Source organism: Protopterus annectens, chromosome 7.part0, assembly GCF_019279795.1.
Source record: "Protopterus annectens isolate FY-2018-M chromosome 7.part0, PAN1.0, whole genome shotgun sequence".
Lineage (NCBI taxonomy): Eukaryota > Metazoa > Chordata > Ceratodontiformes > Protopteridae > Protopterus > Protopterus annectens.
In genome coordinates this window covers 374,792,518-374,818,764 of record NC_056739.1, presented here as the reverse complement: position 1 = coordinate 374,818,764, position 26,247 = coordinate 374,792,518, and the positions used below count along the sequence as shown (strand labels likewise).

Sequence of the window (26,247 nt, the reverse complement as noted above, 5' to 3'; positions counted from 1 at the left end):
CCTTGCGTGTGCTGCTTTTGGAGTTTCTGTCTAGCATGCCTTTTTAAATAGCTTTTTTATTTTCTAAATATATATATATATATATATATATATATATATATATATATATATATACACACACACACACACACACACACACACACACACACACACAGATACATACATACATACATACATACATGCATGCACAAAATCAATTGCCTATTTAGACATCAAAATGTCACAAAACTTAATGGAATGCAATTTATACTGAAAAGTTATGGCCAATGAAGTTAAAGATTGAGCTAGTCACCAGTTTGCTTTACTTCTGGTGGAGAGAGAAGCATGCTTAGACACAATTTGTTTATTATATATCACATGCAGACATAGTAGGCCACGGTGGTGGAACGGTTAGCGTTGTCGCCTCACAGCAAGAGGTTCTCCAGTTCGATTCTCGGCTGGAGCGCCTTCTGTGTGGAGTCTACATGTCCTCTCCGCGGTTGAGTGACATTTAAAGACATGCAGGTAGGTGCATGTATGAATGGGTGTGCCTTCCTTGAAGGTTGGGCGTCGGGCTGGCACTTCAGCACCGTAAAAATCCACTGCCAATCATTAGCGAACCGGAGGTCTGCTGTAGCGACCCCTAACTGGGAAAAGCCGAAAGACATTAGTATATCACATACAGACAGAGGAAAACATAGTCCAGGTTATAGTGTTGTTTTGCAGACAGTGAGTACTTTTCATTGTTGTGGGCTATAAATCCTTTAGAAAGAAGATTTGTGCACATTCCTGTAGTGCTAGATAGTGAAGATACTTGCCAGAGTAACTAGCACCTCCAAGAAACACAGCAAAATAAACTTATGATTTTTTTTCTTTTTCTAGAAGTTTTTTGTTAATGAAGGTAGTTTGTAGTTTGTGAATCTTAATGTTATTTAATATCCTTTCTACCTCACAAGTCATTTTTTACCAGTTTCATAAGGTATTATTATATAATGTAGCCTTGGAAAAACATGATTGTACTGAGTTTTATTTAACAGATCCTAAAATTAATTGCAATCATTGTTGCAATTATTGCTCCTCACTGAAAACAAACTTTTTATATTTCCTTTTAGGCTAGTATCTGCTGACTTTCCAAAGTACCATTTTTCTCACATATTCATCGATGAGGCTGGACATGCTGTGGAGCCAGAATGTGTGATTCCCATTGCAGGTAAAAGATATGACTACCAAGAAACACTACAACCCACAGTAGATGGTGGGTTTTATAGTGTTCCAGGCACTTCCATGTTAATAACCTTGAAGTCTGTCATCAAAGAATAACTTTGGCCTGGGTTTAGAAGTCAGATGTCTTGAGGGCAAAGTCTGCAAAACTGTGACTCACCCAAGTACTAACAGCCTTGGAGTCATTTAAGAAAAGGGCACAACTCCCATGTACATCACCACTGAATTCTGTAGTCTAACTGTTGCATAAATGCTAATTCAAACACTATTTTCATTTGAAATGCCACTTTTACATTGAATTCATTTCCCAGAGATGACCTGGATCAAGTATTGCTAGCACAACTTACTTATAAGATGTTAACATCCATAGGTACTGCCTATGGTTCATCAAAGACTATAGCAACATGAGTGAAACAGTGAAGTAGTTTGCCTGATTCGCATTCTGTGGCAATAAGTGAAGACTTCATGGTTCATCTAGTTAACTTGAGGCAGGCTGATCAGGTCTCCAGTGTTAGTTACTTTCATTTCATTTCTATCTTAAAAACAAAAATTCTGCCATTTTTCTCTTCTCCCAACAGTTAGCCATCAGCTGCCACAAGATCCACTCCTTCTTTATCAGGTATACTGGACCCACCTTGGCCTCACCTGGGCTCAACCTAGCCCCTGTCTGGGGATGGTAAGGAGCTAGAGAATACTAGAACTGTGCCATACAGCTGCTTGGGAGTGAGCCCTAGCTCCCATCCCCCTCAAGGTAGCCATATTAACTCAATAACTGCTGCCCTCAGGAGGTGCATGCATGCACGGAAATGGCCAGGCTTGCACCTTGCATGGCCAGGCTTGCACCTTGTATATTGCAGGAAGCCTAGGCTATCCCTTACCAGAATAGGTGAGGCAGCATTGACTGCTCACTCCCATTCTCCCACTGCTGCCACTCTGACAGTGCTATTTCTGCTAACTGACCCATGGGTCATCTAGGATGGAGTAAGGGCTTTATTCCTCTGCACACCTGGAGCCTTTGTTGTTGAATTAAGTTTTGTTCCTGGACTGATTGCTAGACTTCTGAATTGTGTGAACAACACTTTGGGGTGCTGCTTATTGTGTGTGCTTATCTTGTCTTGTGAATACTGTTTCTCAATGAAGGGTGGCAGTCACTTGGGGGAAATGCCCTATAATCACAAAATTAGCCTAAGCATGTATTTCTTTTCTAATTTTCATGGTGTATGTATTTAATATACATGTGTATAATATATGCATCATACATAGAGTGTGCACATATTTTCTCTCTCTCTCTCCCTCTTTCTCACTATATATATATATATATATATATATATATATATATATATATATATATATATATATATATATATTGAGAGAGAGAGAGAGCGATTACCCTTTAATCTCATATATATGGTATAACTGGGTGGGTGCCTTCAGACAAGTGACTAATTTGTGAAACGATGCTGAAGTTAGATGTTCAGAGATGAGGAGAGGTGAAGAATATAACATTTGGTAGGAAATTCATTTGATGTAATCACATTTAGTCTGAAAATAGACCATAGACTTTATTTCTACTTTGAATTCATTGCATAAATGCCCCAAAACACACAAGGGAGAAAAATAAAACTGCATGCATTTTTACAGCAGGGCACGAACCCGCTGCAGCCTAAAATATTGCTTACTCCCCAAACTTGTATATGCAAGCAACATGGCCGTACCCAACTCATAGATGGGAAAACTCTCCCAAAACAGTGGAAACACTACCAGCACACACTTAATCACACCAATGGTGGTTTCCTACAGAAAACAATCACAGTTTCCTGCAATGGCAGTTAGCCAGTTGAAATACTTATAAACCAAAAAGAACATTTGCAACTTCCTAAAATACAGATAAAAAAAAAATATCAGGAACACCACTACACATTCTGCAAAATCAGCTAAACCATTTCTCAAACTTCGACCTGAAACTACAACCACAGCATTCATGCAACTAAATGTGATTCTGTCAAATGAATCCTCTACCAAATGTGATTTATGCATTTTTCTGTGCTAAAAGTGATTTACCAAATGTGTGTGTGTGTGTGTGTGTGTGTGTGTGTGTGTGTGTGTGTGTGTGTGTGTGTGTGTGTGTATATATATATATATATAGTTTCACTTCATAATCTCGAAATACTAAAATACCAAATTTTAGTATCTCGAGACTATAAAGCTGAAAGTGCATTTATGCGAAACTGCATTATATCGAATGTGGAAATGTCGAATCAGCGGTTGTGTTGGCACATTTGTGACATGCGTTGCGGTTTGTGGATTTAGCTGGGGATTCAGGTAAGTGGTGGTTTTGTAAGGGTATTGGGTAGGGATTTTAGTGTGTGTGTGTGTTTGTGTGTAGTGGTTGTTTTTTTATGTGTTTGTGTGTTTAGTACGGTCTCAGAGTAAGTATACATAGGCAGGGTAAGTATGTTTGTTATGTTGTGTTTGTGTGTGTTTTGCTTGTTGTAGTGTTATTAGGTAGGTGTATGTGTGCTTGTTTGTGTGGTGGTGTGTATGTGTATGATCGTGATTTTGAATTTCGCAGTTGTGGGTGTCGTTTTTTTGAGTTTTTAGCTTTATAGTCTCGAGATAATAAAATTCCGTATTTTAGTATTTTGAGATTATAAAGTGAAACATATATATAGTCCGTGGTGGTGCTGCGGTAGCATTGTCGCCTCACAGTAAGACGTCCTGTTCGATTCTCAGCTAGAGCGTCTTCTGTGCGGAGACATGCGTGAATGGGCGTACCTTTGTTGAAGGTTGTGCGTCACGGCTGGCAACTCTGCACGTAAAAATCTACTGCCAATCATTAGCGGACCGGAGTTCCGCTGTGGCGACCCCTAACCGGGAAAAGCCAAAAGATACAATACATATATATGTGTATATATATATATATATATATATATATATATATATGTATATATATATGTGTATGCATGTATATAATATTAATCTATGCTATATTTTATACCTAGTATATATTGTATCTATTTTATATCTTAAACTATTCATAGCATGGAAATGAAGGTTATGCTTAACAATATTCTTAGTTCTACAATCTGCATACAAATCAAAACAATTTTGTTTTCCTGATACAGGGTGTACATAGGATTCTGCCTCCACAATGTACTCACATGCTTTAATTACAACATTGTTTCGATTTGTATGCAGATTGTAGAACTAAGAATGTTGTTTACCTGGCTGTCCATCAGGACTGCAGCTCATTCTATGTAGGAAAAACTAATTGCATGCTGAAAAACAGAATTTTGAACCATTTGTCCTCTGTAAGATTAAAACATGAACATAATGCACTTTTCCAGCACATTTCTAAGTATTAAAATCATAAGTTTAAGTTTGTGATTATACAGTGTGTAAATTAAAACAAAAGGGAAGGTAATTTGATTGAGACATAGTTGAATGAAACTAAATGGATCATTGAGCTAGCAGCATACAAAACCCCAGGTTTAAATGGGGTTATACCTTTAAGACCTGCAGTAAAAAAGGAGGGTGCAATACTGAATGTTAACTGAAGAGCTATATAAAAACTGAAGTTTTATTTGAGTTTTGTATCTGAAGAAGGGCTTGGTCCCGAAGGTACTCATTCCTGTGTTTTTAATTGTGTTTTAAATAAAAGTTTTGAAGCTGCTCAGCGTGGCAGCCAGTACCTGCTTTTTTCTTCTTTCCTTTGGAATCTTTGTGAGCAGGCAGCATTTGGTGGAGAATATACAGTTCTTTTTGATTTATCCCTAAATGTCTGGATAAATTCCTCAGACCCTCTTCAGACAGATCCCTCTGGAGTAAGGGTGTGCCCAGCTGATGCCATTGTTGTGGCAGCAGCTACGATAAAGGAGCTGGCTGAGCAAAGCTCCATTGTCGATCCACCGAACAAGGAGTCCAGAGTGATGGACAGATTCAGAAAGCACATTTATGCTTCAGCTGCTTCTCACTAGTCATTCAATTTGGCACACTTTACCTGCTTGCAATGAGATTTGATCAAGGAGCCCTCAAATTTTCTTGCTGAGACCATGTCGGAAGACTATCTCAGGAAGGTCCCTCCCCAACTGACTACTGTCTCTTCTGTTGTCAATTCCTCTATGAGGTTGATCTCCCATGCAGTGGAAGGTACCTCATAAGCAGCTCGTTCAGGCATGTCTGGATGAGGCCTTGCAATTTTGCAGAACCTTTAAAGGCATCCTTTGTTAATGCCCCCTTCGGTGGCTCTTCCTTCTTTTGGCCATCAGTGAAAGAAATGCTACCCATGGCGAGCAGGAAGGAAAGACCCTGTCTGCCATAGGGATCAAGTTTTTTATCCCTCGGAGAACCTTTTCTAGAAATCAGCCAGAGGGACAAAAACTTGGCTCCAAAAGTGTTGGGAACTTTTCCAAGACTCTCATGGAGACAGTTCCTGCAGAGGCAGAAGGGGCGGTTTCAATGTTATGCATCACCCCAGAGGCAGAGGGGCTCCACAGAACCAGGGCTTCAGAGTTTCTTTTTCTGACAGACCCTATCAGCACTACTGAAGTGCTCCTGACTTTCCATCTCTGGAAGCAGTTGGTGGTCTGTCCCTGCACCTAGATACCTGGACAAATCTTACAAACAATGATTGGGTGCTAAGCATAATATCCAGAGGTTATTACATTCCCTTTTCCCTTCCTCCAGAAATCAGAAGGAAACTCCCTGATGTTCCACCCTGTCAGAGGGGAGTACGCAACTCAAGAAGTTCAAAAGCTGCTGCAAAAAAGTCATCCAAAAGGTTCCGACTGAACAAATAGGATCCGGAACTTACTCCCACTTTTTTTTTGGTGCCAGAGAAAACAGGGGACCTCAGACCAAGTCTGGATCTAAGCAGTGTTGAATCAGTATGCCAAGACATCAAAGTTCCAGATGGTTATGGTCCAGTCCATCTTACCTCTTCTATATAAGGACAATTCAATGTGCTCAGTAGATCTCCAGGATGCATATTATCACATCAAAATAGACAGGTGCTCTAGAAGTCACCTGATCATTTGGCTGGGAGACGGTCACTGTCAGTTCAGAGCACTGCCCTTTGGACTCAGCACAGCCCCCCAGATGTTTATGAAATACATGGCAGTAATAACAGCTCACCTGAGTCCAAGAGGATTCCAGATGTTTTCATAGTCAGACAATTGTCTCCTCACTGCTTCAATAATGCATCAACTACTATGAGCCAGGAATTACTTGCTTCAGATCTCTAACTCTCTAGGCATTATGATAAGTTTTGCAAAATCCATCTCGACTCCTGTACAGACAGTAGTTTATAGGGACGAGGCTGGATATCATGATCGTGGTGGCTTCATTACCTCTTCACTGCATCACATCTCTTTGAAATCAGGTGTGGGACATATACTGTGTTGTAACCCCCCCCCCCCCGGGTGTTACAAGTTCTTGGATCAGTGTCAGCTGCCATTATTCTAGTCTCTCTAGAAAGATTCTTCATGCAAACTCTCTAATGGACTCTGGTGGTGCAGTGGTCTATTTTTTAGCAGCCTCTATCTGTTCCCATCCAATTCATCCCAGTTTGCAAATGGCATATTCGTTGGTGGGTGCAGTCAGATGACCTGTTTTTGAGCAGGCCCCCCCCCCCCCATAGCCACTGTGACCTTAGAAGCTTCCCAGGTGTGGCGGGGGTGGGCATTTCAAGGGAAAGATGGTCCAGGGAACATGATCTAGCTCACTCAACTTGCAAGGCGAGGGATGACCAGACTCTCCACACTGCTAACCACAGTCTGCGCTGGGGTACAACAAGGATACACCTGAGAATTGAGGTGTGGGACTCCTGTTGCAGAAGCTGGGACATTTCTGGTCACATGAGGTAGTAAACATTTACACTTCCAGGTAGCATCATGACTTCCATGGGGAGGGTCCTGGCCAAGGTAGAGACGGGGACTTTTCTTAGGAAAGTCTTTCTCTCAAGCTCCTGACTCTGAGGGAAATGAATGGGCCAGTATGGCTCTCAACTTAGTTGCAGAAGGAATGGGTTGCAGTGCAATCATTCTAGCTGAGGTATGAATAAGCCCAGCTGTCTTACCTCAATTGGAGGAATGAGTGAGTCATTTGAGAGCTTGGCTGCGTGAGTATGAAAAAATGAGTCAAGATAAGGCTGTAACTGTTCTTCTTACTAATGCTCAAATGATGTAACCTTTTTTCCTCTGGCCCAGCTTATGGCTGAAGATAGTCTAGGTATTAGCCCAACAAACCTGTTTACGGAGAAAATAGTTAGGCAAATTGAGTGTTTAGAGGAGTAAGCTCCAGGAAAAAAAGGAGATTTTGATGGTGATAGGAATTAATGGATGCTTTTGTAACAGATTTCTGAAGGAGGAGCTTGTCATTGGGGTGGGGGACAAACTTAGAGCTCAAGAGGAATAGAAGATCTTTTTTTTAATCTTTTTATCTTAGTAAAAGATGTTGAGAGTACAAGTGATCTATTGTATCTTGTCGGCATTGTGTAGATGCAGCAGGGCATTAAATATCATTATATACATTTGTTTTAATTTCTGTAAAAATGTAAAGTAAATAAATCCAACCCTTTGTGTAAGGCCTAGTGATGGACCTCAAATGTCTACAGATACAAGTTAATGCCTAGTGAACATGTAACAAAAATAAGGCACTCAAGAAAATTACTAAGTAAGATGGCTGTGATCCTTAGATTGACACCACTCTTTGTCAGAAACAACAAAAATAAGACTAACATTTATGAAGAAAACTAAATAAGATTAAAAAATGAGCAAGGATTTGTTACATATAGTGCACCAGAAGTTGCAGAAAGATAATCAGTAGAAGTTTATAATGCTCTTGAAAGATTGATGACACTTGCAGAATGTATTCCAGGAGACAGAGGCCCTATAGGCGGATTGTGAGAACTACAACATTGGGGCTGCAGAAAGGAGGCCCAAGATGCATTATCTGGTCACTACTGTCTTGGAGGCAAAAGCTTTTAAAATGGTATGAGCAAAGAAGTAAGCAGACCTCCCCCATACGGCACTGTGCATGCCAAGGTAGTACATACCTACCCACCATTTACAAGGAAATATAATAACCTACAAGGGGAATGATTTTTAGCAGTTAACGGGACCAATATTCCTGGATTGAGAAATGAGTTTTGTCTGATGCTGGTTGTGAACCTTTGAAAGTGGTGGCTTGGAGGTCCAGCATGACTTAACATAGACTGGAAATAATCAAGGACGGACAATGAAATGTGGATGGAGACAATGGCCAGGGGGTCTAGGTCTTCTCTCCAGTGAACTCATCAAGTAGCTAAGTAGACAAAGAAGGATCAAAAGGTCCAGGAACAGAAACTGGAAATATGAGAATTCAGAAAAAGAAATGCTGATGAGAAGGGGTGCAGCATGAAGTGGAAGGAGAAAGATATTTTTTAACTTGTCTGTGAGGAGCAGGAGGAGAGAAAAGGGAAGGAAATTTGTCCCATCATGAATTTACTACAGGTAATTACACTAATGGCTGTGTGGAGGGCTGAAGTAGTAGAACAGGAGTACATGCAGTCTGGGAAGTATACCCTTTGCAAACCTACCCGGGGCAGATAGAAGTAAAATGAGGAATTGATCCATATGTCTAGTTGCAGTCAGATGAGCATCAGTAATAACACAGCCCTGAATATACTAAAAGGTAAGAAAATTCCAATTATATGTACAGCTGAAGATGGGTGTAGTATGAAAAAATAGGAACAGCACAGCACTTTAAATTTTTTCTGCATATGAAACTTGAGGGGGGGGGCTTTAAGGAGATATTGTGAGGTGTCGTCTTTTCTTCATCTGCTACTAAGCTGAATATTGTTTTTTGAGTGTACATTGTGGAGTGTGAATGAGTGGACTTTTTTTTCGAAGGGAGGCAACATTGTTTTAACCAGCACTGGAGTGACTTAGAGGTTGGATGCTTTAGGGTCTGAATAACTGAGGACCTGGGGAAAGCATGATGCCCATTGAGGAAGAGAGGAATAGAACTATTATTATGCAGTACGTTAAATCAAGCACACTGTATGTGATTTAAATATCAAATGAAAGAACAAGCAGGGCTGTTGAAGCTGAACTAAAGAGCTGGTGAAAAAGATGAAATATGTTAAGATCTGGCAATGGTGTTGGGGGGTGGTGAATGACAAAGTTCATGAGAATAAATACGCATTGAGTAAAAATAAATGTTACATACAAAATCCAAAATGGAAGAATATTTGCTGCAATGTCAAAGAATTATGAAATGTAAACTACAGACTGGAGGATATTACAATTAGAATTTTTGAGATGAAGGAAGGTAGTAGCCAGGACTATGTATCAGGGAGAAGGAAACTAGACTAGACTCTGAGAAATGAATGAAGAAAGGTGGGTTGTTGGTGTGAGGTCCCGCACTTGTCAAACAGTGTTTGAGTGAGAAGAATAGTGAAGAGGAGGTTGAGCCAAGAGTGGATGTTGCAGGGGAATGAGAGGAGATGCCTATAGAGAAGGGGAACTAAGTTGAGACATATGGCTAAAGAATCTATGGAGAAAATAAGTAAGGGGAAATGGGATGTGGTTAAAGCAGTGTGAGAGGGTCAAATGATGCAAGTAAAGGAGAGGAATGTGTGCTTTGAGAAAAACATTACAAGAGATTTCAAGGAGGAAGGCAAATGGGGAGGGGAAGAAGAGGTTAGGAAATTGATGAAAATTAGGAGTGGGGCAAGGTTTGAGAAAATGAATAGCAATAATGATAAGTGAAAGAGAATATATTCTAACCATGTTGTTGGTTGAAGGATGGAGGAGAGGGGGGTGCAGGCAAAGGAAGTTAAGAAAAGGGGGCTAAGCAGGGGGGAAGAGATAGCAGAAGCAACCAGTAAGTGAGAGGCACTTTATTAAAATAGAAGCGCTAAGGGGAGACGGTAGAGCAGTAGACACCAGGGTTGGGGGAGAATCTTAAGAAACAGAAAGTAATAAAAATCATTAACCAAATAAAAAGGGGGAAGCTGCATGAGAAGCCACGTCTTCTACTGACTTGAAGTTATTAGGAAGAATTTTTTTTAGTAAGGGAGTTTGCCTAAATGTTTAAGGGGAAGAGCAGGTGGGAATGTATAGATTCAATGGGAAAAAAAAACAGCAAAACTGAATTTAAAAGCTGGTATTTACTTAAGTTAGCTTTCAAATGTTGCACATATACTTTAAACAAAGTTGCACGTTTAAAATTTTAAATCCTTGAAAATGAATTACTTGTAGCTTGTTGAAATTTAAGTCAGCAAATATCTGAGTTTATACCTCCAAAGTTATAAAAAAGCAAAAAATAAGCAGAATGCTCAAGATTAGGGATGATTTTTGAACACTCGTGCTATTAACTTAAAAGTTCTCAGTTTGCAATTGTAGGAGGGATGAAGCAAAACTTTATTTTTGAACAACTTTATTAAATTATCAATTAAGACATAGGCGAATACAGATGAAGAGAAAAAACATATTAACATTGTTTTCCATTTACATACATTATACATCACATATGTTTTCTTTCTTTATCAGTTCAGCATTGCATAAATTATTCAGTTTCAAATTTCCCTTAAACCTTGCCGCCTCCTGAACATCTGCATGTATTGTTCCCACAATTTCCATTTATTTCTATATGATTTGTTCCTTCAGTTTTCTAAATATCCCCTCTTCCATTTCTTTTATCTCTTTACGATATTTAGTACTTATAATACAGTTGATTTAGACTGTGATTTCCACTTTCTAGTAATATTGTTGTAAAACTTCGAAAACAAACTATGGACATCCCTCCAAAATCTGGACAGTTGAGAGGTATTATACTTTTATACTCCATTGTGGAATTCAGCCCTATTCAGAAGCATTATGCTCCCTAAAATGCACTGTTTAACTTCACAAATCCACTGCATATTTCTTTTTTCTGTTCTTTACATTTAACTGTAGAATGTAGAACAACTAGTATTTAAATTTCAAGTTCTGTATCATTTAAAATAAAAGTAATCTGTATTGTGATTATTGTAATTTACTGTTAAAGAAATTAAATTATTGTACTGTGTGGATGTCTGCAAAGGTTATGGCACTGAAGTTTAGTGTCAAACCTGTGCAAAGTTGTACACATGAAGATGTTTGGGCAACTGTGCGACTCATTTTCAATTATTTTACTAGGTCTTTAATCGTAATGACTTTTTAAAGGCATTATTCATGTGCTTTATACATTTGAGCGTGAAGAATATGCTATTTTTTTAAAGATAGCTAATCTGTCAATGTTTGTATTAAGTTCTGCTACCATTCAGGTTTTAGTTCATATCCACACATATTAGTGTACTTTTTAAACCTTGGGGAGAGCATGTATATTGTTTTATGCTGGAAAAATATAGATCTTCAGTATTTCTGAATGAGGACTTGGCTATCAGTTAGATTCTCATCCAAGTCCCAACTACCATATGTACAAGCCACAAGCCAATTACCATAAAAGCTGTAGCTCTGTTTCCAAGCCAGCCAGGAATCAAGTCACCAAAGAAACATGTCCCCTGCAGTTGTACCCAATCCTTAGGCTGGTTGTGTAGCAACCATGCACCACTGTGCATTGTTTGAAGCACATTCTCCTAAGTACCATGTTCCAGGGAGCTTCACCTGCAGGCATCATGTGAGAATGATAGCAGCAAGAACAGCAGCAACACTGTGTTCCTGCATGCTGTTGGCCACCAGTATCAGCAGCTGTCCCAGTAATGCATATTTTTACTTCACTGACCCCTCCATAGCATATACAAAAACATCACCCATTGCTGAACTCACCTAACCCCTTATATGTTCTCTGACTTTACTCATTGTAACCTAGGAATATGCCTGTGTAATTTCATGCACAGCACTGTGCAGTGAGTAATAAGTACATTTCATGACTGACCTGTACTTTGTCACATTTTCATCATGTTCACATGTGCGTCTTTTAAGTGAATAGGTTCTCTGCGTTGTTACAGATGTGATAAGCCAGACAGCCACATATCAGGAATTCCTTAAATATTAAAGTATTGGAAGAAAGTTGGATAAGGTGCTGTGGCATGTAGGAGGGAACATGGTACTGGGTGTCTAAGTGCAAAGAAGGGTACATTATATTGGATTTACTAGAAGAAAAGAAACCATCAAAACCACAAAATCATTCTGGAAAGACCACAGCTACCAAAATACTTGAGGTGAAAAGAGAAAGAAAGTAAATGATCCAACCTCTAAGAAAGATTGCCTCTGGCTAAAGGCCAAAAGGTTTATGAAAAGAGGATGAATTAAACTGTTACACTCCTCCAAGCTATAAACCAAAGCCCCTACTTAAGGTGTGTCAATATATATGTGTGATGGCTGTGTATTGGCCCAGTAATCAAGCAGCCTCAATCCTCACCACTGTCAACAGTGAGGGACGTACACATTGGGAGGATGACAAGTACACACACAGTAAAGTGCAATTTCCCTTAAGAGCACACAGAGATCGCAGTCAGTCAAGGGGCTGGTTTCTCCCTCTTTCTACAGATCCTCAATAAGACTCCCTACTGGCACAGCTATAGAGATGAGTCCTTAGCCAGGATTCCAAGCCAAGTCCTCCCAACACTCTGTCCAACCAGTGCTTCATGCCCCTGCCCAGGTAACACACACACACACACACACACACACACACACACACACACACACACACACACACACACACACACACACACACACACACACACCTATGCCCCCTTCTGCCCAGACTATAAGGTAGTTATCACTGCCACCAAACCCCCTTATCAGCTACTTTAAGGCCCTTCCCAAAGGGTGACCAATCCTACTGTGTAATGTTACTATTATCCAAATGGCAAGTATGACCAAGAGCAAGGCTATTTAGGAGTGGCTTGTACATTGTCACCAAATGCATATGCAAATACCCAAAGAGCTTAAATATGTCTGTCAAATATCAGCCACAAAGATGGGTTTAAATATAATTAATAATAAATAATAAAAGAACAAGACAATACTCAATCAACATAGTAACTGCAGAGTTCCGAATCACAGGAAATATTTTAAAACAACATTGCAGGACAGTCTCAAATAAATAAAGAAAAACATCTAAACTAATCCTTACTATATTCCTATCTATATCTAACAAAGATACTATGCCCCAAGTCTTACTTAACACTCAGGCAAAAGTGCTGATGATGGATGTTTCCAGGTCCAAGTTAAAATACAAAATGCCAAGACTCTCTCTGAGAGAGTTCTTAAATTAATAATACACATTACTTCTGGGTTAGCTTGGATGACATCACTCTTTGTCATCTGCCATCAGTTTCCATGCTAACAGATACTAACAGAATTTTAACATCTCTGTGTGAAAAGTACATATCTCTCAGATGTTTACTCAGAACTGGAAGTTATAAAACAATGAAAGACTTTTACATCTGAAACTTAGTCATTATTTCTGTTTCAAGACAATAGGAAAACCATGTAGCTCTAGGCATTGTGGCTGCTTCATTGAGAGACAACACAATCATAAAACATTTAAATTTCAATTTATTATCTTGAAGTTTTGCAAGTTAACTCTGTATGTTCCAGCTTCTACTATTAACACATACATTTGCACAGGTATATAGTTCATATACATTTCTGTTCTTTTCCAATAGGGTATGCTGTGGTTTTATTTTAGCTCAGTACTTTACACACACTTCTACATAAATCATATCAATATTCACAAATGCCATAGAATTATTTACAAAATTTCAGATACCTGGACTGGCAGTGTCACAATCTGCTATAACCTGGTACCTATGGAGAGGTTTGCTAAGAAGAAGAATAGATTAAAAAAGCTATTTGTAGTGGAGTTGGTAATGTTTGGAAGCTGTGCTTGTGAGGATTTAGCAGTTAAGTTTGGTTTTAGGAGTTGTATTTGAGTAGTGTACAAGAAGTCTATATTGCAAGTTCTATTTAATTGGAGTGTGCCAAATGGAATCAGTCCAAATAGGCAGGACTAGGCAATGATGTTCTCTTTCTCCAGTCCTGTTTCTCTTGGTCCTGGAATATGCTATAAAGGTGAAGGGATGCTTGGAAAGGACTGGTGAGAGAGCAAGCTTAATCTGTAAATTTTGTATTCTTATAACTGAAGGGGGCAAGTTGGATGCAAAGAGGATGATGGAGATCTCTTGTGAATTTTGGGAGCTGGCAGTGGTATGTAAGGATGGACAAGTCAGTGACTATGGCAGCTGGTAGGGTAAAAGAGGAAGCAAAAATGGGATGGAGGATATCCTAACAAAATAAGTGAGCTTGCCAGTCCATGAAATGGTGAAATTGAACAACATGAAGATGGCAGAAGAGGTAGCATGTAGTTGATGGAGTAAGGTCTAAAGTAACTATCCAGCAGTTTGGCAGTTAAGCCAGATATCCCATGTATAGAGCACATGATGAGGTGTATCTTGATAGAGGGTTACAGAGAATACAGAGAACAGCTATTTGCTAAATGCAGAAATTTTAAAGGCTGTGGAGAAGTAGGAATGGGAATGTTTGCGAGGGTCCTGGCAGAAGTATGGGGAGGTCTGTCTGAGGAATTATGCAAACACTGTGATGCTAGTGCATTAGGAATTGCATGGAGAATAGAGAGAATTTGAAGGGGTTCCTAAGTGATAAAAAGATGCATTTCTTGGCAGTGGCATTGATAGAGGTGTATGGGGAAAGTGGGTTAAGCAGAAAAATGCAGAACGCATTGTAATAAGAGATTGAATAATGCAAGTGGGTCAACCACTGGACAAAGGAGAATGACACTCGATGCAATGGGGGGACAATTTCAAATTATGGTAGTGCCAGATAAGACATATTGCAAGGAAGATGGAAAGAGTATAGAGAAGAGACGAGTAAATTAGAAAGAGGTTAAAGTGCATTAAGGTGGGGGCAGGTCATCTGTTGGGAAATGGAGACAGAGAAAGAAAGTCAAAGAAAGGAATAGTGCAGAGCTTAGGGCTGATAGCTTTCCACTACATGGGGGAAGGTATTTGAGTTGTGGAAGTCTTAAGAGCAAGCCATAGAAAACATTTGGAAAGCTCTCTGGTTGGCAGATAAACTTGCTATGCAAGTGGCATCTATCCCCAGGGTTAGTAATTAAGAAAGGTATGAAATGACTGATTCTGAAGTTGTGGCAAGAGGCAGGTTTGTCCCATTATGAAAGCTTTAAAGTTTAAGCTTCATAACAAAGCAGCATGACACTCCCCCCAATGCTTTGAACAATTCCTTTGATTATCATTGTTTATTGCCGTTGTATAATTGAGAGGAAAACAGTTTGAGCACATGCATAAAGCCACTAACAAAATGTGTTTTTTCACAGGGGCAAGCTTTAGTGCACATAACATATGGGGAGGCTTTGCCTCCAACCATCCCCCCTTTATTATTCTCACTGCAAGGTTACTGTGGGTTGGATAAAAAGGTAACAGGAAAAAATAAGGTAAAATGTCCTTTTTCTTTTGTTTGAGATTCTTGTCTCAATGCACATTTTGCTTGTAGTAACAGTGCATTTGCAAATTGCTGAAAGTAGCGAGCAATGAAATATTAGACAAAACAGCATTAAGCTTTCATACATGACATGATGATGAAAAGTGTGCACAGCTTTTACCAGGTATATATGTATCTATGGACATGTGTTTATATATATATATATATATATATATATATATATATATATATATATATATATATATATATAAAATTATAAAATATAATGTACGTGCATACGTCATACACACACACATATATATATATATATATATATATATATATATATATATATATATATATATTTGTGTGTGTGTTTTCAAGAACTGCCAATCCCATGATGCATTAACTCTGATGTGACAGTCATACAGTTGGGGATGAGATGAAACTGCTGCCTATCTGCTGTGCTGCCTTTCTGTGAGTTATTAAACTTTAAATTTATTGCTGGTATCTACTTCCATTATTAGTAATGCAGAAGCAGATGACTGGGTAACCTTGAGTGAAAATCATAACACATGAAAGAAAGAATAAATAAATAAATGCATTTGGTTAATTAGCAACTGCGGGTGAACTGGTAATGGTGTTTAGGCAGTTTAGATATGTAATCTACATATGACTGTATTTGCAGAGTATAAGAAAAAAAAAATCCCCTTGAATAATTTATAAGAAATGCATTTTTAGAGTTGTAAAAAACAGAGCAGGGGCTAGGAATGGGGGATCTCTGAGAATTTGACACATGGATCATCCAAGGTGTTAGATAACTGTGAACTAATTGTGATGAGACTGCAAGACAAAGAATTTGAATGAAGACGGCAGTATTGTGGTATAAGAAATGAGGTACAGGTTCAATGGTTGAAAAATAAAGGAGTAATTAGTAAATGGAAAGATGAAAAGTAAAAAAGATGGGCAATTTAGGAATTATGTAAGAAAGTAAAAAATGTAGATGAGCTGTGGAAATAATGTCGTGTAAAGTTACTCACGTTTGTAAAAAAAAAAAAAAAAAAAAAATTGAGATTACCTATGGTTGTTCCTAGACACTCGTCATACTGCAGTTTTCCCATAGACTAGAGAATAAATGGGAGTCGGAACAGAATTCCAGATTCTAAAGCTGTGAGGCAGAAACCTTAACTAATAAGCTGCTCTGTTGAATATGAACTTCAGAAGACGGTAACGGGGAACATTCGATTTTTGGCAGCATGACTTTTTTTTATCATATTTCATACTTCATATTGAATTTCTGAAGCTGTGTTTGCTATGTTTTGTGCAAAACACTTTCTAGTTTAGTGAATAGTGTTAGTCTATGTAAGGAACTTCAGGACATGTATATTTCCTGCAGGCTACAGGAAAGCAAAAATGTGACAAGAATGTTCTGCTTTAATATTCAATATAATGCATTTGTATATAAACAGTAATAAAAACTTTCACACACATCTGCCTTGGAAGATTTGAAAAAAAAACTCAATTGTAGCACTGCCACTGCTATTACTGTTTCTTATTATTTTAACGTGTCTGTGGGTTAAGTTGTGTTACTCTTCAGATGTAATTTTATAGTCATATGCATAGACTGTTTTGAAATCAGTAGGTCCTCAATAAAATTACAGGAAATAATGGTTGCAGCATAATAATGCTGCAGCTGTGCCACATTGCTACTCATACCGTCCAAAAAGTAATACATTCATGATGACCTGCAGTATACTACATTGCACATCCCGAGAATATAAGATATTGGGAGTAAAGGTCTATTTTATTAAATCAAGCCACCATTTAGTACTTTTATACTGACTATGGGTTCCTAATACAGCAAAAAAAAAGAAAAAAAAAAGATGCTTATGCAGAGAGTGGTATCCATTCCACCAGTCTGCAGAGTCTGTCTCCATATTCACTATCTCTATTGCCATGGTTGCAATAATGTGAAAAAAGGGGAAATACATTTCTTTCTCTCTCTCTCTTTTTTTTTTTTCAAAACAGTGCAGTGTCAGAAGCAGTATATTGAGATCAAATGTGTGAGAGCAGACCCCATCCACATATTGCAGGGTGTAGGTAGGTAGGTTTCCTCTTGAAAAACATGTTATATACAGTTGTACTTGTTTATCTATATTGTAATGACCTGTTGGAAGATGTTGAGTTAGTATTTGCTAGATTGGGAGTGACAAGTCTGTTATCAGTAAAAAAGTTTAAGCGGACCACAAAAAATACCTTTCATATTATCTTCAAGTATGCTTTGACTGCAGTGATGCACATTTTTGACAGTGTACAACACAATGGCAAAATTGTATTTGTGACTATCTCGAGGGTGGCTGTAAGGATATGGGGCTTTTTGCATTACTGCATTGACCAGCATTTGCTAGCATGAACTGCAAGTTCTGGCAACATTCAAATTTCAGCTACTACTACACATTGATAACGTTTAGTGTTGTGTATTTTCTCATTTTTGCAGTAGTGTCAATTTCTGGCACATTACTGTAGTGTTAAGTAGTATTAGGTTCTTGATCGAACATCTATCAAATTACAACCCAAAACATATTTCCATATTTCAGAAGTGTTTTAGCAGCAGCCAAACATGAATCAAGGAATGTACTATGTCCTTCTATTAATTTGCTTCCAGTTCATCACTGTTCCCAGCAGTACATTTCCTTCTTCACCCAACCAGACTTCCTTAAACATACATTTTTCATATTAAAATGTTCAGAATCCATAAAATTGCAGGCTGTTGCACATCAGTGGTATGTCAAGGTGAAGAAATTGTCATTTTTGTGTTTGCGTATTTAAAATGTTAATTCATTCTCGATTTTAACAAGGTCAGTATGTGTATTAAATATGATTCGACATCTTGAGGGATAGTCTTTGTATCATCACTTTAGACAGAACATTTTAACCTTTTACCAAAATACATGCGCCATGTAGCTACAAAGTTCTCATCTTGTTGACTTCCTTACTCACAAGAACCTGAATATTTTACTAAAATGACAGTAACCAATAGTAACTGTCTAACAGATGCAAACACAAAAGTGCCCACTAGTATCCCAAAATACTGTACATTAAAGAAGTCGTATCAGTTACGTTATACAACATTCTTCCAATACTGTTCTCAGCTTACTGTTCGAAATACATGTTCCATTACCATGACTAATGTTACATTAGGGCTGTGTGCCTTACAAGTGCTGTTGTCATTGCATTTCCGTTTACATGCTGGATGGCAGCAATCCTGTAATCTTTTATGACCCCAAAGTGTAGTCTGTTGTGTTAAAGGACTTTAGAACACTTGAGGTTCCCTCATCTCCTTTTTTAGACCATATTATTCTGCTTATTTACTTTTTAAGGGGGATAATTCCTCCACTGGATCTCAAAATGTATCCCTTTACTAGCTATTATCAGTGGCTCTCTTTTGAAAGTGCAAAACCCATAACTGAATACCACACATATGAAAAAACTTAAAATATTTATATAGTTTTGTTATGGACCTAGATGAAAATTGTGCATTGGACTAGTTCTTTTCTAGCTGATGAAAGAATAGTAGTGAGAGTAAGGAGTCGAGGACCAACAGTTTGCAGAACTGTGTATAGAAGGCTAACCCAGGCTTCCCGGATAGGTCAGGAACAGAACTCTCAACTGTCCCTGTTTTGGAGGAACATCCCTATTTTCTGGCCTAATCTACTCCTGCACATGATGGATCCATTTTTGGAGGTGTCACTATTTTCAGTTTTTATTTGCCCCTTCACACAATTTTCGGAATCCCCCTCCTCATGTGTGGTTTTTGATGCTGCCTGGTATACAGAAACTATACTACATGATCAGCGTACTACTGGCACCAATAAAGAAAGAAGAAGCAAAAATAAATGACCTTGTGTGGTAGAATTTTGAAATATAGTTCTTTAAAGTCTACAAATTTTACACTCTCTTAGATAATATGATTATATTTTTCCATTATTTTTGTCGCTCTGTTTTTTTAAACATGTTTTTCAGTAGTAACCCATAATTGTACTGGAACTGGAAATGTGCTACTTGGTAGTCAAGTTTTGTACTATTGGATGTCTAGATTTTTGGTTGGCTGTACCTATATTTCAAGTGCCTTTGTACCTATTTTCAGTGGCTGCAGGTTGAAAAGATATAGTAAGGGTATAGCAAGAGTATGGAAGAGATGGACTTTGCGAGGAAAAGGAATCCTTGAAGTTCAGGTAAGACTGCACTCCATGAGGATCAAAAGGAGGAAGAGTTAACCATCTTTGTACTGGATGGTTGGTGTCACCTGGTGTCCTGCTTACCCTGCTTTCATATGTGATCTGTCTGTCATTCATAGAAGGATCTTTTTATTTATTTTTTTTCTTTCTTGGTAGCTGCAATTGATTTCTGGTTTGTGCAAGCTCCCACTTGTTCTCCCTGAGGACCACATTTAGTTGGGGTAATGCCCCAACATGACCCTTGTTAGGTGAATCTGCCTCCTTTAGGGTATAAAGTCTTTTCAGCTATTTGGATTCATCACCCCCCATGTGAAGGGGAAATAATGCGGAGAGATTGCCGTCACACAGCAGCTAACCAGTGTTCTGTTTTTATGCTGATCATTTCTTGTGTGTTGCATGAGGTTCAAGGGTAAACCTGTAGTGAGCAGTGTGAAGGCAGCCCCCATCTTTGAGAGCAATGCAGCCTCAAGAGCTCACTCCTCTAATAAACAGATTATTTTTGTACAGTCCTCAATCTTCAGTGGGAACTTGTGATGAAAGTGCACCCCTAAAAGATGCTTACTCCTCCTTCACCTGAAAGAGATGAGGCCAAACCTTATTCTTTGTCTTCCAGGTGGTTCCTCCTTTGCTTATTCTGATAGTTGAACCCGAGTTGTTTTGTTCAAAGGTAATACTTCATTCCTCTGTCATGGAGCTGTTGAATTATTACTAATCTACTGAGGTATTTAAACAAAGAAATAATAGCTTATGAATACATCTACACCAGAAAAGTAAGAACTTTATTGCACTTGATTAATTTAAATTATTATAAGCAAATTGCTTGGGTTTTTATAAGTAAACATTTTGTGTCTTTAGATAAATGAAATTTGTTAAAACTAGCTAATAGGCCTCAAGATGAAAGACCGCTTCATTGATAGTGCAGCGTGTGATTTACAGGCCTGGGTTCCTTGTTTGTATTTTTCCCAACACTCCCTCCCGTTTGCAGTTGTGATTTTAAACCGCCAGTGTTACTGTTTCCTACACCTTATTGTAATCAAACTAACAAAGTCTCTTCCACTGCTGTTTCTTTGCTATTGTAAGTTTTCCATAGAACTATAATATGGAGTTCCCACCTAGCCAACTAGTATTGCTATTGAGTATCCTCCTTCACTATAAATTGTCTCTGGAAACTCCTAGTCTCAGCTTATCTGCTGGGCTGTTGTAAACTACTGGATCAAACTGGAAGGTTCCTTCCCTTAAGCTGCTGAAATTCAAGTTACACATAAGCAAAAAGGAAGCAAACAAGCTTTTTTTCTACATTTTACTGCATTTTCTTTCAGCATGACTGTCACCTGTACATTTATATGGGCTTTTTGTGTTCACTGATTTATTGTCTATTTTTAGTGAAAAAAGTCTGCTGCTACATTCTTGTGCTTGGAGTCTCCGCCATGAAAGTGTTGATCTTTTAACAAATTCTAAACATTTTTCCCTGCATTTATTATCCTTTTTTGTGAAAAAATTCTGCATTTTTAGCATACCTGGTGCTACAGTATTATGCCTAGAGTCTCAGCAGGAGAGTGTTGGGCTTACAACAAATTCTGTGCATTTGTTTACACTGTGGACTAACTTTAAGAGTAAATGTCTATTTAAATACTATCTGACTGTCCAGGAGCCTGAAGTCTTGAGGTTTTAGTACAGCAGTAGAGGTGGTGTGGTTCTGCTCAAAGGATTCTGTCTCCTGCAGCATCATCATCATCATCATCAAACCTCCCTTTTCCCAATTTCTACATGGGGCCAGGGTGTTGTGTTAACTGTTGGCATCTCTCTCGATTCAATGACATACTCATGCCCTCTTCGACACTCATGCCTGACTGTCACAGATCTTCTCTTTCACAATCCATCCACCTCTTTGCTGGCCACCTGAATTTCCTTTTACCTTCTTCCTGTCTGTCCAAAATCATCTTCACCAGATTGTCTTCTGCTTTTCTGCACATGCGCCCGAAACACAGTAATCTGTTCTATTTGATCTTTTCTGCAACTGGAGCTAGTTTGGCTTCTGCTTATGTCATTTCTCCATCTGTCCCACAGTGTGCATCCCACCATCCATCTCAGATGCTTCATTTCATTCACCTGTAGCTTCCTCATCTGCTCTGCCTTCACTGCCCAGGTTTCTGTACCATACAGTTGTACTGATCACACCACTGTTTTGTACACCTTACTTTTTAGCTTCTTTGGCATTCTTCTGTCATACCCTACATGTGACAGGAGTTTGATACTTCTGTACTGCTCATAGTTGTCTGTCCCCTTTGTTCTTCACACTGGCACAAGTATGCTTATTCTCCAGTCAACTGGGATACACCTTTCTCTCCACACTGCTAAGAGTAGCCTCCGTAGCCATTTTCCTTCTATCCCACCCAGCAACTTTATCATATCTGCTGTGACCTCATGTGAGCCTGCTGCTTTCCCTGACTTCATATTCCTTAATGCTGTTCTTACTTCTATAATGGGGTCCTCTTCTTATTCATTGTTGGCTCTGTCTGTGGCAGTACAGCTTCTGTGGGATTTTCATCATTCGGAAGTTCCTGGAAGTACTCCTTCCATCTGCCTTTGATGTCCTCTGGACTGGTGAGCAGGTTTTTACTGGCATCCCTTGTGAAGGGTCTCTGATTATCTTCTTATCTTTCTATTTTTGCCTGTTAATCTGATATAGTTTCTTTGTGCCACCTACTAATTCACTTTCCAGAAGCTGGTAGAGTGCCTCCGATGCCCTGTTCTTTGTTATTTCAACATATTTCTTAGCCTGTGTGTTAGCCAGCCAGTATTCCTTCCTAGCCTGGTCCAGCTTTTCTATCTCCCACTTTTTATTGCAGTGCTTCTTTTTGATGCCTTCCTGGACTTCTGCATTCAACCACCAGTTTTCCTTTTCTAATTTATTTCCATACTTGGTTCGGCCACATATCTGTTCTGTAGTCTTCGCTCATGCTGTTTTGACATGCTGCCATTCCTCTGCAGCTTCACCTATTTCCTGCTTGGGTTGCTAGAGCCTTGAGTAATTCCTTGAACTATTGTACTTTCTCTCCAGTCAACTTCCAGGTCTTCAGCATGGTGTCTGTTGACCTTAGAGCCTTCTTTGACCACTACTTGCAGCTAATTGTGGCAATCAGTGGTTTATGCTGTGGGATGACTGTTTCACTGATTCTACCCAGGTGCCCTTTCCTTACTAGGAGGAAGTCTACCTGAGTTGCATGTTGGCCACTATTGTATGTGATCATATGACTCTCTCTCTCTTTCTGAACCATGGTTGGCTACTGTCGAGGCATTTGCCAGACAGAAGTCTAAAATGGCCTCTCCTGCTTTATTCCTGTTGCCCCACCCATGTGGACCCAGGCAGTTCACATACCTGTCTATATGTGTATATATGTCTGTCCTGATATGTGCATTCAAGTCACCCATAGAGCTAGGTAATTCGGTCATGTATCATCACCTCAACTGTGTTACATTGCTGTTTCATAAAATTATTTATTGTATTTATCTGCATGTTAAGACTGTAAGCTACATTTGTTTTCTAGTCCTTGCTGCTGGATTAAAATGTTATGTTAGCTAGTGTTGAATTGGTTTCTGTTAGCTTTTCACTTTTAGCCGACCTTTGCATTTCTTTATATTAAGAAGGCTTGTGATTGCTCATCTAGTGGCAGCAGGAGTAACCTGGTCTGTCTGAGTTGGAAGACCCACAGGAAGGCTTAAAGTGAGACTGTTTTATTGGACAGAGGGTTGTTGGTATTTATTGGGGCCTTGTATTGATGCAGGCACTTAGAAACTAAATTTTCCATATAAAACTACCTCTGAAACTCTACCCAATAACTCAGTTGCACAAAAAAACAACTAGTTTGTGTACTGAGGAGTGCTGTCCTATGAATCTTCCCATATATAGCCTAGTTTTAGCTTCTAGCTTCAGAAGTACCAAAGCTAGCCTGCTATTAATCCCTCTTGTACCCCAGCCTTGTAGTTCACTTAGGAAGGACCTGACATCATGGATGTGCACTTTCCCAATTTCTCCATCGCCATTTTGGTGCACATGTGTTTCCTGAGACAATGTAGCAATTGTCTCATGTTCACTGACAACTAACTCATCCTTAGAGAAACTGATACAGTATGTTAGCAATGTAATTACGCAGTGTCACTGGAGGCAAACATTTGTCATGCAAACTCTTAAAATAGCAGTCAGGTTGTCAGCAACACACACACTACACCCAGCACACAGTATGCACCCAATAGACAGACCAACATATGCTAAGGCACCAAAAAACAATCTTCCTAAACCCTAAAGACCTCACAGACACTCAACCCCATCAGTTATTTTCAGCAAACCTAAAAACACTCTACAGAACAAAACACCCAATGCTAAAGATACAACCACACCTCATGGAGCCCAATCTGCAAAACCCATAAGGCTGTCCAACACGCTAGCCAATACTCTAGTTATAGAGTCTCACATTGTGAGACATACATATACCCTACTCACAAGGCTGAACAAGGAGAAGATCGCAGTTGCCTATCAGAGGTCAAGCTCCATCAAGTCATATGTTCACTCAGATCATTGAACCACTAGTGTCAGTATTAATCAATCATAGTCCATGTGGGTGTAAATAACCTGAAATGTACCTCCATGGACTATATAAAGAGTGATATTATGGAGCTCTTTGACCATGTATCCCATGTTAGTATGAGCCAAGCACTTGGCAGCATTTTATCTACATGATCTTTGTGTTGTATGTTTGGAGTTTCTCATTTGACTGCATCCTATGACATTTGTACTGCTTTTCATTCCAGGGTGCTAGGGTATTGGAGGAACAAGCTGATTGTTAATTGGGTTTCTTTCTCTAGGTCCAGAAACTGCAAAACCAGAAAAGTCTGGTGATAAGACCTCCAAATCCAAGGAATCTTATCCAAAAAATGACTGATTATTTGGTTCCATTGTTGGCTCCTAAGGCTCTGCGGATCGAGGGGCATGCCACATGAACCCCTACTTACACTCCTGTCCTCTGGATCCAGAAATACAAGTTCCAATTACTGTACATGACTCATGAAAGAAACAGGAATGTCCCTCTTTGAGATGTTACTCAGCCTTTTCTACAAAATCCTTCAGGTCTATTGAAGTACTTCACATGTTGATCTGGACAGTCTTTTGCAGAAGTTCTTGAAGACTCAACTTGAGATGGGGGTCATTGAGATGTCATCGGCCCCAAAGCTGGTTGAATCTCTCACTTCACCCCTATCCAGGTACTGTCACCAATCTGACATTTGGCTCTGGTCCTTTTGAAACTGTATTGTCACATCATACTTCTCAACCTCTTAGTGCAAGAAATCTGGACAAAGCCTTACAAAATGGGGGGACAAAGGCCCAAAAATAGGGGCATATTTTAAAAACTGTTATTATAAATGTAACAGTGTTTGTTTTAACATACATTTTCTGAAGGATTTGAAGTCTGAAACACAAATATATGCCATTATTTAGTGACTTCAATCTTCAGAACATCCCAGTGATTTGCCAAAAAACTGCAAATTTTATGAGGAACAGACAAAAAATATGAGCCAAAAATCTGGACATTCTGCTAAAATCTGGACAGTTGAGAGGCATGTGTCAAATAGATCCTTTTCATTGAGAGCCTTTGATATAAATTTCATTGACTTTGGGATTTTTGGATCCAGTTCACATATTTCCAAACATTTTTGATCTGATGCCTGAGTATCAAGGCTAAGGACTCAGGAGGGAATCTCCACTAGTTGCTTTGGAGAAATTTGCCTTCTGGATTGATCCCCTCCTCTGTGTGCTGGCCCCTTGGGCAGAGCCAGAGATCCCTTCCAGGTTCCTGGGGGTAGTTGAATATGGCAACAGGATTGGTGTCCTTGGATCCAGTAGAGGTTGACATGGCTTTCTGAGTGTTGGTGAGGATCATTGCTTTGCCACTCAGGGCAGAACCACAGGCTGCACTGGCTGTGGTTCCTCCCCTTGACCCTCCCTCTGTCCTGCTGACTTCTGATAAAATATTCACAGGTTAGAGTCATTCTGTTGACCCCAAACATTCTGCCCTGGGGCAGAGGTAGTTCAAGAAGGACGCAGGAGCCTCATCCCCTAAGCCACCTAAAAAGATGACATGCAAGAGGAAATATTTGGACTGTCCATCCAAGTGGGTCACTTCAGATATCAACTCTGAGGATGAAGGGGGATTTCCACAGTCCGCTGTTGTGGAGAATTCCTTTGGAGAGATCCTGAACCTCAAGTGCCACAGGGGATCCTGACCGATTAAACCACCTTAAGTAGGAAAATACTTCAGTAAACACAGTCTCTGACTGAACCTCCTTCTCAAGATAAGACAGTATTGTTTGAGGCTTACGGAGTG

At 39.2% G+C, this 26,247-nt stretch overlaps 1 protein-coding gene across 2 annotated transcripts in view; it reads left to right on the top strand.

The window, feature by feature from the left end:
- MOV10 (Mov10 RISC complex RNA helicase) overlaps window positions 1-26,247 on the top strand; it is an 892,455-nt gene that overhangs the window by 634,465 nt on the left and 231,743 nt on the right. For both annotated transcript variants that reach the window (XM_044076939.1, XM_044076940.1), the window contains exon 13: window positions 1,092-1,189. In XM_044076939.1, the coding sequence (XP_043932874.1) occupies window positions 1,092-1,189 (98 nt within the window). The remainder of the gene's footprint in view (window positions 1-1,091; window positions 1,190-26,247) is intronic.